This window comes from Eulemur rufifrons, chromosome 28 (assembly GCF_041146395.1).
Source record: "Eulemur rufifrons isolate Redbay chromosome 28, OSU_ERuf_1, whole genome shotgun sequence".
In the NCBI taxonomy this organism is placed as follows: Eukaryota; Metazoa; Chordata; class Mammalia; order Primates; family Lemuridae; genus Eulemur; species Eulemur rufifrons.
In genome coordinates this window covers 58147709-58161374 of record NC_091010.1, presented here as the reverse complement: position 1 = coordinate 58161374, position 13666 = coordinate 58147709, and the positions used below count along the sequence as shown (strand labels likewise).

Here is a 13666-nt window from a genome sequence, read left to right as displayed (position 1 = left end):
CATGTCCAAAATTCTCTCATAAACCTGCTCCTCCTGCAGTCTCCACATTCTCAGTAAGGGGCACCTCTAGTCCTCTAGCTGCTTGAGCCCAAAGCTTTGGAGTAATCTTTGACTCTTATTCCCTCATACCCAATATCAAATCCATCAACACATCTTCCCTCAAAAGGCATCCAGAATACGATCTGGTCGTGGTATAAACACCATCATCTCTTGCTTAGACCACTGTGACGGCACCCTTTCTGTTCTACCAGCTTCACTCCTCTATTCCTTCAATCTAATTTTTTTTCAAAGAAGCCAAAGTGATCACTTTAAAATAGATTATGTTATGGCCCTACTCAAAACTCTACAAAGTCTTCCTTAGAGTAAAAGCCAAAGCCCTTACAATGGCTTACAAGAGCCTGTGAGAATCTGCACCCCTCCCCCACCTTTGTCTGATTTAATTTCATACCACTTTGCTCTAGCCACACTGGCTGCCTCGCAGTTCCTGGATATGCCAAGGCCACCACATGCTCCGGTCCTAGCGTTTGGGTGCTGTCATCTTCCTGGGACACTCTTCCCCCAGATTTCCACCTGGCTTGCTTCCTGTCTCCTTTAGATTTCAGCTCAGAAGTCACTTTGAGCAACAAGACTTTCTCTAGCCAACTGTTCACCCCCATCCCTCATACACACACTTCTGTCCTCTTCAGCCTGCTTCATTTTCTCCTTAACACCAATCACCTGACACACTACGCGTATTTGTCTGTTGATTGACTGCCTCCCCCACAATCAATATATAAGCTCTATTAGGACAGGGATGTTGTCTGATTGTTCCATCCCCCAGTGGCTAGAATAGTGCCTGAGACATAATAGGTGCTCAGTAGATATATTTTTAAATGACTGAATCTAAAAGATGAATTAAAGGTAAAATTCTATATACACTTAAATATAAAATAACTTTGAAAATTTACTTGAAATATATTTTAGGATATTTCATGAATTTTCTATTTAATTAATACCAGCACTGTTCTTACCTGAAGTCTCTATGTAGTAATGGGTAATTGCCTTCCAGTGATAAACAAAATCTTCTTGTAAAGGAAGAGAAGGTGCCAGCTAAAACACACAAAAAGACCACAACAATTAAAAACATGGCATTAAAGGTTTCCCATAAAGTATAACTCTATATTTGTCTATTGAGATGCAAAAGCAGCACAAAAACAAGGGGTGAGCTTTAACTTGTTTCTATATGTCAGACATCAAAGAGAAACAAAATGAGTTGAATCCAAGAAAGTAAAAATGATTTATTAAGAAAGAGAAAAAACACATTTGTCAACATTAACAGTATTGGGCTTTTTTCCCTCCCCTCAAACTAGTAAGTATATAAGACTTCAAAAGTAACTATGTTAAATGAAAACACACCAATACTCTCCTACTGAAGTATCAGTAAAATGAAGTTACTGATATAACCAGGATCTTTGTACCTAGGACTTTGAAATGCAAAACGGTAAAGCGGCCGTGTAATTTGTTACACGTCACCACTGCTAAAACATATACCAAAGTCAACTTCATAATCAGATTAAACCTGCTCCCTACATTCAGCAACACACAGATATAAATCTTTTCTTTTTTAAGCCTGGATTAGGCAGTACATATTTTTAGTAAAATAGCTACATGAACAAGACACTGCCAATTTAAATTTCACAAAGAAAAAAATGCTCTACATTTTACCTTTAAAATTTACTTCAGATGTTTTAGACCAAAATTATCTCCCTCCAGCCATCTCACAGCAAACCTACAAGTATTTCAAATGTGCTAAACAGACAGAAAAACACTTGGATGCTCCCTCTACAAAATCTTCTTTTACTTAAAAAGAGTGAAAGGGAGTAGAGGTCCTCTAGTCCTAGTGTGGTCAATAAGTTTTGGTCAGAAAGTATGGGGCTGACCCACTTTAGTTCAGAACAAATATGTTTCTATTCTGGGAGCCTAAGGTATGGCAGAAAGTAATCTTCCACTTTCATATACTTGCTCTAAACAGACGGTTTAAAAGAGATCATGTTGCTCCTGCACTTCTACTTGTACCACTTTGATTTCTTGGTGTCCTCAGCATCGACCTCAGAGTTGGCAACTCTTTCAAAACAATTTCCAAACGATTGTGCAAATCATAAACATTGGTCATAAACATCTTCAGTGTTTCAAGTGAGATGAAACGTGTTTATGAAAAAAAAAATGGACCTGAAAAATTTTCCACAATCACCAACATCTTAATGCATCCTCTACATTTGCATCTTCGCACTATGGATAGTACTAGATTAAGAGAGTATAAATATTCACCTCATTTTCAAACAGAATGCTATGAAATTTTTAAAAAGACCTTAAGAAACGAGTTAAAACCTTTCAGAATACTGACCTTCAAGGAGAACATACAGAACAAAATTACTCATGAGAGACTGAGGAGAAAAACTATGACGAAAATTAAGACAAGTTGGCAAAACAGAGCAATCTTCCTGAGATTTTTAGATTGAAAAAATCTGTTTTAATTGGCTACTTGTTTTTAGAATCCCCACCAAAATCTATAAAATTTCTTTCATTTTTTGGATCTAGCTTTTATAGACTAGTATTACACAGTTAAATGTTTTAACTAGTGGGACAAACCCAAATGAAATTTGCTATTGCAAGAACTGTATCTAGTTTATTAAGTATAAATGTTATGATTTGTTAAATTTTTCCAAGGGAACCTTCTGGGTATATAAGGAATTATAGCATTCTTAGTCCAAATTATTTCACCAGTAGGATTTACCTGTATTTCAAGGGATTACAAGCGAAAGCCACTAACCAGAGAGGCCCTCATAGGATCTGTGTCAAGAGCTTTGCTGTAGGTTATAGTCAAATTCAAAGCAGGACGGTGCTAGTTACTTTGCGAAAGTTTTAAATAAGAAAGCTATTTAAGTAGACAGATAAACAGTTCTAAATCATTAATAACTCAGATTAGTAACAATCTTATTCAACCATGAATAAATTTCCTTTATGTAAAACTTCCTAGTAAACTTGCCTCTTTCATTACTAATTCTAACATGCAAATTGCCCATTTTATCATTGCACCAAAACATTTATACTCTGGGTTTGAAAAAGAAAGAGACGTTTGAATCAGCACCAGAAGATTCTAATTTAACTTTTTACAATACATAGATTAAATTTTTTTAAAAAAATTCATGCAATCACTATCTCAACCAAAAATTGACAGGAACGAACACATAACTGGACTTTGCCTTCTCTGGAAAGCCTTGCCAGGCTCTTCCTGCCTAGGACGGAGTTCCTTCCACCTGTGCCTTAGCACCCTCTGCGGTCTGCTCCCTCTCTCCTAGCCCTGTCCCACTTTTGGCATTGTCTAATTATCCACCTCTTCCACTCGATTGTCAGCTCTACAAGGGCTGGCATTGTGTCATCCTTTTCATCACCGAATCTCTAATTTCCAGCTAAGTGAAGGCACAAAGGATTCAATAATATTTATTAAGTTCATAAATGAATAACACAGAAGTTGCCACCACAGAACGAGTAGGTATGTGCCAAGTACTGTGCTACAAAGTTTGTACACACTATATGGTCTTAAATTCTCACAATAAACTCCTACTTTGCTCAAACTCCTAAGACCCAAAGTCAGTAAACTGACTTGCTTAAGGAAACACTGCTTATAACTACAAACCTGGACTTTCTCCAAAATGCCCATCACACAAAAAAATCTACATCGATGAATCAGACAAAAATTAGTGTTCTAAAAGCCTTCCCTGCTTTTACTGAACATGAACATTACATGAGCATTTTTGGCTAGGAGCAGTGGCTCACACCTGTAATCCTAGCACTCTGGGAGGCCGAGGCTTCAGGATTTCTTGAGCTCAGGAGTTCGAGAATAGCCTGAGGAAAGATAAGATCCCACCATCTCTACTAAACATAGAAAAATTAGCCAGGCGGCGTGGTGCACACCTATAGTCCCAGCAACTCAGGAGGCCGAGGCAGGAGGATCAATTAAGCCCAGGAGTTTGAGGCTGCAGTGAGCTATGATGACGCCACTGCACTCTCTCTACCTGGGGCAACAGAGTGAGACTCTCTCTCAAAAAGAAAAAAAAAAAGAAGAAGAAAGGAAATTGAACCCCTCCTCACTCTGCATATTTAAAAATTTTTTTAATTTTAAAAAAAGGAAAAAAATGCCCATCACACAAAAGAATCTACTAGTATTCTAAAAGCCATCTTTGCTTTTACTAAACATGAACATGACATGAAAATTCTACTCCCAGATCTTTTAAAATGTTTCTTCCTAGGCCAGGTATGGTGTCTTATACCTGTAATCCAAGCACTTTGGAAGGCTAAGGTGAGAGGATACCTCAAGGACAGCAGTTAGAGACCAGCCTTAGCAATACAGCAAGACCTCCGACTCTACAAAAATTTTTTTTAAAAAGCTAAGTGTGGTGGCGTGTGCCTGTAGTCCTAACTACTCAGGAGGTTGAGGCAGGGGGACTGCTTGAGCCCAGGAGTTTGAGGCTGCAGTAAGCTATGATTGTTCCACTGCACTCCAACTTGGGTGACAGAGGGAGATCGTGTCTCCAAAAAAAAAAAAAAAAAAAAAGCTTCTCCCTGCCCCCAAGTTTCCTAATGCCCTTCCCTGTCTTCTCTGCCTTCCCCAAAGTCTAGCTCACTTCCTCCAGAGAGCCTTCTTTAACTACTTCAATCCCAAGTGCTTGCTCCCTTTCTCCCATGGAACTCACTGGTTGAACCAATCACCCAAATAATAATAGTAATGATTAACATTTATTGAGCATTTACTATGTGCCAGGCATGGCACTAAGCACTTCATGTATATTATCTCATTTAAATCTTCACAACAATTCCATATGTTTAATTATTTCCATTTCATAATGAAGAAATCAAAATGTACAAAGATTAAGTAGTTTATGCAAGTGTAGAAGTAAGGGATAGAGGCAGGACTGGATCCCCGTTCTGTCCAGCTCTAGGGACTAGGTCACATTCTTGTGCTTTCCTTATACTATGATTTAACTTCGGTATTCGTTTTGTTTCCCAAATTAGACTGTAAATATCACGACCAGGGACACAGGTAAACCTGGTTTCCCTCACACTGTGTGCCATGTTTTCACAGTGGCTCATAGAACATTTGCTGAATGAGTAAAGGACTGAAGTTAGAGATCACTTGCTGGAAAAAATACACCTAAGAACACACTACATGTGGTTGATTTAAGGTTTTAATTCCCGTGGCAGAGTAGACTTTTAAGTAATTACTAGTCCCAACAATCATCATCTGGAGTGCAGTAGAACAATCATAGCTCACTGCAGCCTTGAACTTCGGAGCTCAAGTGATCATCAGTCATCCCGCCTGAGCCTCCCAAGTAGCTAGGACCACAGGCATGCACCACCATGTCCAGCTAATTTTTTTTCTTTTTTGTAGAGACAGGGTCTCCTGGCCTCAAACAATCCTCCCACTTGCTAGGATTATAGGTGTCAACTGTAACTTGAATAGAAAACATTGCATTCAAATTCTGAAAGAGGAATTCATTGAATTAATAGATAAAACTTTCTTCCCTGACACTGCCCTTTATCATCTCTGGAATAAATCTGCCCTTGAGGGTGGAACTGGTTGGAATTTAAGAGAAATCAGCCGTTGGCACATTCCCTAGTGAGGACTAGGCCCTCAACAAATACGAAATTGTACTAAATGAAAAGTTTTTTTATTTATCCTTTGGAGAAGTTGTGTTAAAAACAATCCAATCTAACCTCAGAACTAAGTACGAGAGGCCTGATTTCAGACGTGACATGTGTCAACTGGCTAGTGGAACAGATGCGTTTCACAAGACTCTTACTGGCCAGTCATTTCTATACTAGGGGAACACTGTCATTTCTAAAAAGGGAGGCAAGAATGATATTACAGTTCTTGTTTTTGATCCAGGTGTGAATTTCTCTCCTTTACTCAAAATGCAGTCTATCAGCTTAATAACACATTTTCAAATGCTAATCCTTGAAAATACCTTATATTTTTCTCCTTATAAGTAGTTATCATGAAGTAAGGAGAACAGTTAATTAAATCAGAAAAACTCTACACTTAAACCTCATTTAAATGGCTACGGTTATCTGGTCAACCCTAAAAAACCATTTGAAGACTGATCTAATACTCAAGGAAACCTGGACAGTAGCAATACCAAAATGGTTGGGAAGGCATTACTCTGCAGACTCACACAATGACATGATTGAAAAAATGTCATGTCAGCATCCAGGTACATGATTATCTTTGTCTCTGTGTAATCCTAATAATTATGTGAAATGGAATACTGCATCAGAAAATGCTAATTGGGCATACAAATTAAAAGGAGCACAGAGAAAAGCTAATGAAACAAACTGAGGAATGGTAAGATTATAGAAGATAATATCAAGCAAATTAATAAATAGAAGTGAGTAACTAAAAACTATTCTTGGGCTACAAAAAAACATTCCTCAAATACCACAAGGATGGCTTATTCATCATTACATATGAGTTCATTCCCAGGAGAGAATGTTAAATGGAAAAGAAATGTACACTACATCCAAAATTTTTTATGAGATTTAACCTCCTATCAAGAAAAACTGGGTGGTATTACAGCTGAAAACATTAGCTCTAAGCAAATGAAAACATTATATTTCTAAATGTAATGCATTAATTCCTGGGACCAAGTGATTATAAACCATTCTAAATTTTTCTCACTAACCTCAGCAAAGTAGAGAACCTGGACATTACAAAGCCAGAGTCAGATAATTTATGTGGATAATTTGGTAGATACTAATACATACAATTATAAAAAGATAATGAGGATGGAAAACACAGGCCTGGGGACAAAAGTAAGCCTTTACTGGGAGAGAAGGAAAGCCATCTTTGTTCTTCTAAGTACTTATTTCTGTAAATACCAGCCTGGTAGGTATTTACAGGATATAAACACAGTATCCGTGGGACACTGGTTCCAGGACCTCTCCCCCCTCTACAAATCTAAGGATGCTCAAGTCCCTGATATAAAATGGCACAGTATTTGCATATAACCTACATACCATCCCCCCACCCCCACATACTACGTATCTAATCATCTCTAGCTTACTTATAATACCTAATGCAATGCCTACACGTCACTTCATTCACATGGATTCAACGTAGTATTCAGCATGTGGCAAATTCAAGTTTTGCTTTTTGGAACTTTGCGTAATTTTTTTTTTCCCCTGAATACTTTCCACCCAAGCTTGGTTGAATCCACAGATGTCGAACCCACAGATAAAAAGGCCAACTGTAATGTAATAAATTGTAATTCCTAATTATCTCTATTAAGCTATATTCAAAGTTAAAAATTAAATGATTCTTGGTATTTTAAAGAATACAAAATACAAACGTCTGTTTTTATAAATTTCAGTTAAATTCTTTTAACAAACGTGCTGTAGCTTGATGTGTAAGAGAATGGATAACTAAAAGATGTCTTAAAGTGTACAGCTATCATCTATACCTGCTCATCATGCATGAAACCCTGCCTTTATTGATTTGACACGTTTTCCCAAAAGCTTGTCCTAGAGCTAAACTTTTTAACATCTCCCATAGATCACTTAAATCACTATGGTACTAATGTTTTGTTTTTATTAATAAAATCAAAAACTCTATGTTATTTTTACCTAGCCATAAAAGTTACTTTGTTGTAATTGATGTTTTTAAAAAGTTGTGTAGATTTTTAAAGTGCTGTATCCCATAATCGGAACACAGGAAGAGCAAGTAACTTTTAAAATTAGCAAAGTAATTGTTTCTTCACAGAATGCATTTTTCAATTTGGGCAATTCTCCCAGAATAAAGTAAACAACTAAAGTAAAGCAACTAGCCCTCTTATTAAAAAAGCAGCAAGGCATTTTCTTTTTAGTTTCTTCTCGTTTATTAGTCTATTGGGATGTTTGGATAATGTCTCCCTATGCTAGTGTCTAAAATCCTCAAAGGAGGGTACAATTGCAGGATAAACGAAGAGTGTCCAGGAAGCGCATTGGACAAAAAAGGAAACAGATGGTCTCTGTGCTCGGAAGCTGTCGAAAGCAAACTCGATTGGACCCTAGAAACTCCTATTTCAGAACAATCAATGAAGTCCAGTTGAGTTTGGCCACCAGGCCTGAGAAAGCAAAAGCCAGCAAGATTATGAAACGGGGTCTGGTTGGTTGCTTCCTCGCCAGAGTCGCCCCACAGCAAGATCACACCTCTCCCACCCGTGCCCCCAAAACAGAACCCAACCCAAGCAGTGCTTGGTCGTTTCTTTTGTCTTGCTCAACGCCCACCACTTCTTTCCGTAGAAGGTTAACGGTCAGGGAGCGCGGGGGAGCGCCCAGTGACCCCGCCAGGTGCTCCCCGACCCCACCGGGGAATGAGGCGACCACCGAGCCGGGCCGGGTGGGCAGGTCCTCCCCGGCACCCCCGCCGCCCCCCTGGAGGAGGGGAGGGATCTACGCCTGCCTAGGGCAGCAAAGCCAAGGAGGGGGGCCTGCGCGGAGCCGGCCCGAGGCCCCGGGCGACCGCGGCGACCCCGAGCGCCCGCCGCAGCCTCGCTCCTCCCCGGGGCCAGGGCCGCCCAGGGCCGGGCCGAGGCCGCCGGGCTCTCCCGGGGCCGGCGGGGAGTGTAGGCCGCCGCCATCTCCGGCCTGCCGTGCGCCGCAGCCCGCGGCCTTACCGCCTCCACGGCGTGCTGCAGGATGGAGGTGAACTTGGAGAACATCCTGTCCCGGGACTGCAGCAGCTTCTCCCGGGACGACCTGGAGAGCTCCTCGATCCGCCGCCGCCGCCCCTGCTGCGGCTGCCGAGGCCGCTCCAGAGTGAAGGCCGGTGCGGGGCGGGGAGGACGAGCGGAGGGCCGAGGCAGGGCCCTGCCCGGCCGCTTCAGGTGTGCGCGGGCGGCGCGGCGGCTCCGGCCGGCGCTGGGACGTGGCGGGCGGTGAGGAGGGCGTTCGGCGCGGACTCGGGACCCGGCGAAGCGGCGGCGGCGGTGGTTCGGGCTCGGACACCGTGGCAGCCCGCTCTGGTCCCTTCCGCCCGCTCTCCCCGCCGCGGCCTGCAGGGGGCGCCGCCGCGGCCCGGGGAGGCCCGGCCAGGCGGGCCCAGCGGCGGGGCGGCCGGACGCCGCGGGGGCGGGGGGCGCGGAGGCCGCCGCGGGGCCTGAGGCGGGAGAGCCGGCCCGCGGGCAGCCGCCGCCCTCCCCGGCCTTCGCGGCGCCTCGCGCCCTGGCCTTGTTGCATTTATGCAGTTCGGCCATTCTCACAGTTTGCTTTTTCCAGTGGAAGTAATAGGCTGACTTTGTAGGGACACGCAGCCATCCATATATGTATAAAATATTCAGAGCTTTGTCTTTTAAGGGCAGATTTGTAAGACTGGTAAGAAAAAACGCAGTATTCCTAAAGCAAAAATGGGCAGTGCGTTTAAATGCTAAGAATTTACACAAATGTAGGGTATGTTATCATTCTTCAGCATTAAAACAGGAAGTCCCAAACGGGCAAATGGGAAGACAGTTAAGTTTGATTCAGTATAATAATTCGTCACGTTTGGTAGTGAGGTGCAATGATTCGGTCTAGCATTTTCTATTCAGTTATCAGACGATACTGGAAAACATTAGTGAGGGAAAGAATGAGGAAGGATTCTGCTAAGTGCCTAGGACAGCTAGATGGAGCTACAATGTAAGCACTTGGGTGGAGCCTTCATAAAGTACTATGCAACAGTATATTAGTCTAGCCTTGAAGAAACAAAATTCAAGGCTGATAAATTTTAGGTTGGGTTGATACAAATTATGAAAATGTTTCTATCCCGGAGAACTTTGTTTTATGCTAATATTGGTGTTTTACCAAAAGGACCATTAAGTCATTGATAAGATGAGGGCGGAGAAAGCTTTGCACAACCAAGTGATGAAAATATGTATCTGTAATCGATTAGTTGAACAGAGAAAGAGTAAAAGCAAAAAAGGTAGGCGGCAGCAGTATGGTGTGGTGTTAAGAGGCCAGGCTCTGGAACTGGGTGGGTAGCCTGAGTTTAAATCTCAGGTCTGTCACCAAGCATGGAAAGTTATTTAACTTCGTTGTGCTTTAGTCCCCCTATCTGTAAAAGGGGGAGAATAGCATCTACCTCATAAGGTTGTTGTGGGAATTAATTAATGTAAGTGAAACATGTTAACAGTACTCAGTCCATAGTAAGAGATACATAGGCATCTGTTGTTAGTAATAGTACTAGTAGTATTTAACAAAATAATAGGGCCAGAAATCAAGAATAAAGGAGACTTTAATTGGTCTTGTCTTCTTTTCTCCCCTATTTTTGTTGCTTATGTTCCTGCTGTGCTCAATGGCAGATCAATTTGACCTTAATTTTCTGTGTAATAGCCCCTAGAATGTTGGAGGCATCCTCTGTTGTTTTGTGCTCCTTTATCAAGTTCTGCCTAATTGTGTCTGCTTCAACCAAGAGCACATAATGTTGTTTATTGTTATTATTATTATTATTCACACAATTTAAGATGGTTAGTCATATTATTAACCATAATTATGTTCCTGGCCAAATTGTCATGCATTTATATGGCATTTTGTATTTTCATAATGCCTTACAACCACTAATTGTATGAGGAGGTCTGTTTAAAGCAGGCTTACTTAGAGTTGTGTGCATTTGATGATGCCTATCTTTGTATAGTTATTATAAACATAAAATATATGTTTTGCTCTAGATTAATATCAATATTTAGAATGATGATTCATCTACTTGATGTCTAGGTTCCAAGACATACGAGTTGGACTAGAATTGTAACTGAACAGATATTCCTATTTCTCTTTCTCATCCTAGCATACCTGTAGTGATGCTAACATTATCATCAGCCTAATGCATGAGCACAGTTGGACCTACCACAAAAAGCTGTGGTTTAAGAAAACACAAGAAAGGCTTCCCTTAACCTTCAAAACACTTAGGTATGAGTATCTGAAATTCCCCTATCAGAACACATTTTCTTTATTCCTTTGGCTTAAGCCAAATAAGAAATTTAGTCCATGTTAAAATTAACATACTTTTGAGCGAGATGACACTTTAATTCTATCATTCATTATACCTCAGGATGAATGAATGTGTTCAATTCTTTTCTAAAAGGAAGTTTAATTAGTGAAGACACAGAAAAACCTAGAAAACCCAGTTGGGATGGAGTTAAGAAGAAAGAAAGAGAAACAGAGTTAAATGACACCTGCTTCAAAAGTTTGCCAGACTTCTGGTTAAATATGTGAGTACTGATCAGCCTGGCCTTTGATTCTGTGGAATGAATTAGCAAAGGTTTGCTGGATGTTGAATGGCCACAGGGAGACCAAGATGATTGCCTGGATTAAACACAGAGGCTGGTGTAAGTTAGATTTAGGAAACTTTCCATTATGCTCAGGTTGAAGAAAGCTGGATTGAGTCAAGTAGTTGAAATTTTAGAAATACAGCATTTGTCCAATTTATTAAGTAAAATCAATACATATTTTGCTCACCTTTGTTACACATATGATTTTTAGCCTCAACCATTGAGATACTTCTCATTTACATGTTCAAACAAAAAGTGGGAAAAGATATCATAATGGATTTGAGTTTGTTTTCTCTTTTTTAAAATTTCTCCAATTTGGTTATTATCTAATGAACCAAAAACTAGGGAGAGAAGGGGCAGGGTTTATTATATTTTATAGGATTTTGATCTCCTTTTTATGTTTATTCTTATTCTTCTTAGCTTTAAAATGTGTGCAGTGCTTTCTTTGAAACATGAAAATAAAACTATGATAAAAATAAGTAAATACTTGAGTTGAACGCATGAATTTTTAGCAACATTCCCTCCCCAAATTCCACTAAAATGACAGTAAAGGGATTTTTCGAAGTATAAGCCCAAAAGGACAAATTGTGTTGACCTAAGAGTCTGAAGCATAATATGTGATTTAAAGAGTTTACTTGAGCCAAAGAGAGGACAGCTGCCCAGATGACTCAGACCCAAGTATCCTTGGATATGAGCTCTTTTAGGCCTTTGTTACAAGCAGATTTTTAAAGCAAAAAAGGGGGACAGGGAGTGGGCTGATATAAAGTTGGTTGTCAGGAATTGTCATTGGTTTGCAGAAATAACATTGATCAGTGATTGGCTATACACTGTTAAACTATAGGTTGTGGGTTATAGTGTCCAGTGCAGCATTACTTGCAGCAATAGCAAGTATTTTCAAGAGATGAATACACAGCTGAAAGGGAGGAAGTAGGACATGATGGTTGTCTCCTTTTGGTGCCCCTCTGGCCCTTAATTTAAAAGGACTTGCATTCCTCAGATAAAAGTTTTTTTCTCAATTGAGAGAGGAGACAACAGTTACAGAATTATGAGAATTAGAAAGTAGCTGTAAAAGGATTAACTGCTGTAGCTGACCTAAGAAAGCTGAATCCTAAGGCAACAATGAAGAAAGCCAGGAACCAAAGTATGGTCATCGCTTGATATTTTCCTTGGGAGATTGGTTCTAGGACCTCCAGCAGGTACCTAAATCTGAGGATGCTCAAGTCCCTGATATGAAATGGTATAGTATTTGCACGTAAGCTATGCACATTCTCCCATACACTTTAAATCATCTCTAGGTTATTTATAATTCCTAAAACAGTATAAATGCTATGTAAATAGTTGTTACACTATATTGTTTAGGAAATAATGACAAGAAAAAATATGTACATGTTCAATACACATTCTTTTTTTTTTTTTTCTTAGAGATAAGTTCTCACTCTGTTGCCCAGGCTGGAGTACAGTGGCACAATCGTAGCTCACTGCAGCCTCAAACTCCTGGCCTCAAGTGATTCTCCCACCTCAGCCTCCCAAAGTGCTGGGATTGCAGACGTGAGCCACCATGCCTGGCCTCAGATAAAATTTTTTTTCCCCAAATATTTTCAGAAATGTTGCAAGAGGTTGCCTCTGTGGAGCAGGAAATTCAGAGTTTGGGAGGAAGGACAAAAGCTTTCATAACAAATCTTATCAAACCTCTTGATTAAACTCTATGCTGGTGTAACCCAAAGTTTATTTGGCAAGGGGAGAAACTAAAGGCAGGAAATGGTTTTTGATGCTTTTGTAAAAAGTTCAGATAAATAATAAGGGTTAATAACTATAGGAATAGGAAGGAGATGGTAGACTTAAAAAATGAGATCAGACCAACCAAATTTTGCAAGTGATATAAGGCATGAGAGGGTGAAGTCAAAGATGTTGGAGTATCTAGCTTGGATGAGATTAGGTGAAGATGCCATTCATTGAGATAGGGACTATGGAGATATAGAAAGATCATGAGACAGATTTTTTAATATGTTAGGTTTGATTATCTGTATAATTACATCTATGTGGAAAAGTCTATTATGGGGTGATAAATTTAGATTAGAAAGTCAGGAGAGAGGTCTGGGCTGCTAATAAATATTTTAGAATCATTTCTTAAAGATGACAGTATCTGACCTCAATCCCATGCTCCCTCCTTGGAATTTTTGCCACTGAAAATTCTATGTGGGAAAGCCTGCTTTTTCCAAAAGCACCGTGGACTTAGCACACCTAAGGGGCAACTCTTAGCTAACAGGCAATGGAATCTGGTGAGTAAATACTCCAGTGTCCTGCCTTTCTGGTGGACAGTTCTGGAAAGCAATTCTGGGAAGTGTTCTGAA

General features: G+C 40.3%; 1 protein-coding gene across 3 annotated transcripts in view; it reads right to left on the bottom strand.

Moving 5' to 3' along the window:
- FHIP2A (FHF complex subunit HOOK interacting protein 2A) overlaps positions 1–9033 on the bottom strand; it is a 61851-nt gene extending 52818 nt beyond the window's left edge. For 2 of the 3 annotated variants that reach the window (XM_069461091.1, XM_069461090.1), the window contains exons 1-2: positions 8691–9033; positions 1011–1089 (exon numbers count right to left, since the gene is read on the bottom strand). In XM_069461091.1, coding sequence (XP_069317192.1) covers positions 1011–1089; positions 8691–8735 — 124 coding nt within the window. In that variant the 5' untranslated portion in view covers positions 8736–9033. Of the gene's footprint in view, positions 1–1010; positions 1090–8690 lie in introns of those variants that run through there. The other variant, XM_069461089.1, reaches the window with a different exon arrangement.
- Between the last annotated feature and the right edge of the window lie 4633 nt (positions 9034–13666).